This window comes from Propithecus coquereli, unplaced genomic scaffold (genome assembly GCF_000956105.1).
Source record: "Propithecus coquereli isolate 6110/MARCELLA unplaced genomic scaffold, Pcoq_1.0 Scaffold76, whole genome shotgun sequence".
NCBI lineage: Eukaryota > Metazoa > Chordata > Mammalia > Primates > Indriidae > Propithecus > Propithecus coquereli.
Genome location: NW_012153729.1, coordinates 7223208 through 7225965, shown reverse-complemented (window position 1 = coordinate 7225965; position 2758 = coordinate 7223208). Strand labels below are relative to the sequence as shown.

Genomic DNA, 2758 nt, shown 5'->3' with positions numbered 1-2758 from the left:
AGAAACTTGCCTTGGCGTTCATTCCATGTTTCTTGTGTTTAGCTTGATACTGATGGACGTTGTATGGGCCAAAGGCAGGGATGGTTGGCTATGACCCCAAAGCAGATGGCAGGAATAACTCCAAGTTCGAGGTGGCAGCAGCTGGGTCTGTGTCTGGACTTGTCACACGGGCGCTTATCAGTCCCCTGGACATCATCAAAATCCGTTTCCAGGTATTCTTTTTCCCTTTTTCCATGCAATCGGCTAGAGTACAAGTTCACTCTTTCTTGCAAATGCAGTTCCTAAAACTTGGAATTTTGTCAAGATAAAGCACTGTGTTGCCTTCGTTGCCTTTTCTGAAATTTCTCCTTCTCACCCCATCCCCATTGTCCTGACCTTTTTGATTTTGCTTCCTAGCTTCAGATTGAGCGCCTGTCTCGCAGTGACCCCAATGCAAAATACCATGGCATCCTACAGGCCACAAGGCAGATTTTGCAAGAGGAGGGCCCAGCGGCATTCTGGAAAGGACACATCCCAGCCCAGATTCTCTCCATAGGCTATGGAGCTGTCCAAGTAGGTGGCAGGGGACGAGACCAAGCCCCCGGGGTCACATTGCTCAATGGAGAAGCAGAGGGAGGGTAAGGCAAGCAGGGACACTGCCTGGGGTGGGAGGGAAGAGGCAGTCCCCACATTCCCCATTTGACTTAACTGGGAACCTGCCTGACCCATTGAAGACGTTGTCAGATTGAGCTGTACCTTAGGCATTCCTTTCGCCATGTTCCCACTGTCTATCCCAGGTGACTTAGATGTTGCACCTAGGAGACTGACTTGACACCACACCCCCCGTGGGGCTTGGCAAATTCCATTTTTGGAAATACCATCATCACATATGTGCTTCATCTGGACTTCACGAGAGCACTGTGAGGAGGGTAGAGCAGGAGTTATGTGGATCTCAGGGAGGGTGAGTGAGCTATCCGAGGCTGCACAGCCTGTATATGATGGGGCCAGGATTAGAACCCAGGTTTCTTGACTTTTAGTCATTCATTCATTCCGCTGAGTGCCAGTATTATTTCATGGCGTACAGCATGTGGTTTTATGGTGGTCATAGTGGTAATAGCCAACCCTTGCCCAGTGCGAGTTGCGGGCCAGGCCCCTGCTGTGAGCACTGTATGCACATACTCACACCGTCTTGCAGTCCTTGGGGGTAGGTGCTGTTATCGCTCCTGTTTTACGAATGAGAAGACTGAGGCAGATGGAGCTTTTTTATTAAATCATTAACCCAACCAAAGTCACTAGCTAGAAAGTGGCAGAGCTGGGACTCCCACCCAGACAGCTAGTGCCAGAGATGTCCCTGCCTACTCTTCCTGCGACATCTCAGTGACTGCTCCAGTCAGGTGCTTACCAGATGGCCACGTCCGTGCATGTGGCACACAAGTAGCTACTGCAGCGTGATGAATAAGTACAGCACCAGGATGGGCACAGGACGCCCAGCCACCTCGAGGCGGCTGAAGGCAGATCCTAGCGTGAGGGTTACCCCGTGGAGCGGGCGCCTGGCAGGATGTGCTCCAGAGCAGAGTAGCTCTCACACAGCCCCGCCACCAGCGCACTGGAGGGGTCCCCTGCCGGGAATCAGATGATGGCCATCTTTTCCCAGTTCTGAGAAAATTAAGTCAGAGAGTGGCACTTTCTGATATTAATTTTCCAATATTATCTTGTTAACCTTTTGGGTATTTGGCTTTACTCAAATTGAGTATAAAATGGCATCTGAGTTTCACACATAATTATGTGTATATTGTATTCTGTCGCTGCTCAAGAATAACATTTCCTCACCTTTCCTCACCTCCAGGACTAGGCCCCACCTATGTCACAGGTAGTGTATGGGAGGGGGGTGGAATTTAGTCTCAGCTGTCATCCTTTGGGCCATTAATGACCTTTTCACTCGATTTGCAGTTTTTGTCATTTGAAGTGCTGACGGAGCTGGTCCACAGAGCCAACATGTACAACAGCCACGAGTTCTCAGTGCACTTTGTATGTGGTGGTCTGGCTGCCTGCACGGCCACCCTCACCGTGCACCCTGTGGATGTTCTGCGCACCCGCTTTGCAGCTCAGGGTGAGCCCAGGGTGAGTGGTCAGGGCCAGACCAGGGGGGCCTGAATAAGAAGGTGTCGTTGGGGTTCTTCTCCCTGCAGAAAGCAAAGCTGGGAGGGGTGCGGGTTTTCAGTTCATCTGGCAGTTTGTAAAACCTGTGACTGTGGTCAGCACCATGCAGGCTCTCTGTCCTTGTCTGGAAGGAGCCCACAGCCTCCCTGGGGCAGCAGAACCTACAGGTATGAAACAGAGAACAAGTAAATACCTACCAGTGGGCTGGATCAAGGAAGGTGCCTTGAAAATGAGACTCAAGAACTTATTGCTGCACTTTGGGAGGCTAAGGCGGGAGAATTGTTTGAGGCCAGGAGTTTGAGACCAGCCTGGGCAAAAGCAAGACCCCATCTCTAGCTGGGCATCATGGCGGTGCCTGTAGTCCTAGCTACTTGGGAGGCTGAGGCAGAAGGATAGCTTGAGCCCAGGAGTTGGAGGTTGCAGTGAGCTACGATGATGCCACTGCACTGTAGCCTGGATGAGAGAGTGAGACCCTGTCTCAGAAAAAAAAAACAAAAAAACTCATTGGTGTATTATTGTGAGAATGTCTTTGGTTTCTACACAGAATGGCTTGGAGGAAATAGGATAGTTGAGTCAGACTCAAGGAAGAATTTAGTAAAAGCAAGGGATTAAATCCTGA

General features: G+C 50.6%; 1 protein-coding gene across 1 annotated transcript in view; it reads left to right on the top strand.

The window, feature by feature from the left end:
• Positions 1–2758, top strand: part of SLC25A19 (solute carrier family 25 (mitochondrial thiamine pyrophosphate carrier), member 19) — a 12552-nt gene that overhangs the window by 3630 nt on the left and 6164 nt on the right. The window contains exons 2-4 of the mRNA XM_012662302.1: positions 43–212; positions 397–552; positions 1930–2100. Of these exons, the coding sequence (XP_012517756.1) occupies positions 81–212; positions 397–552; positions 1930–2100 (459 nt within the window). The 5' untranslated portion in view covers positions 43–80. The remainder of the gene's footprint in view (positions 1–42; positions 213–396; positions 553–1929; positions 2101–2758) is intronic.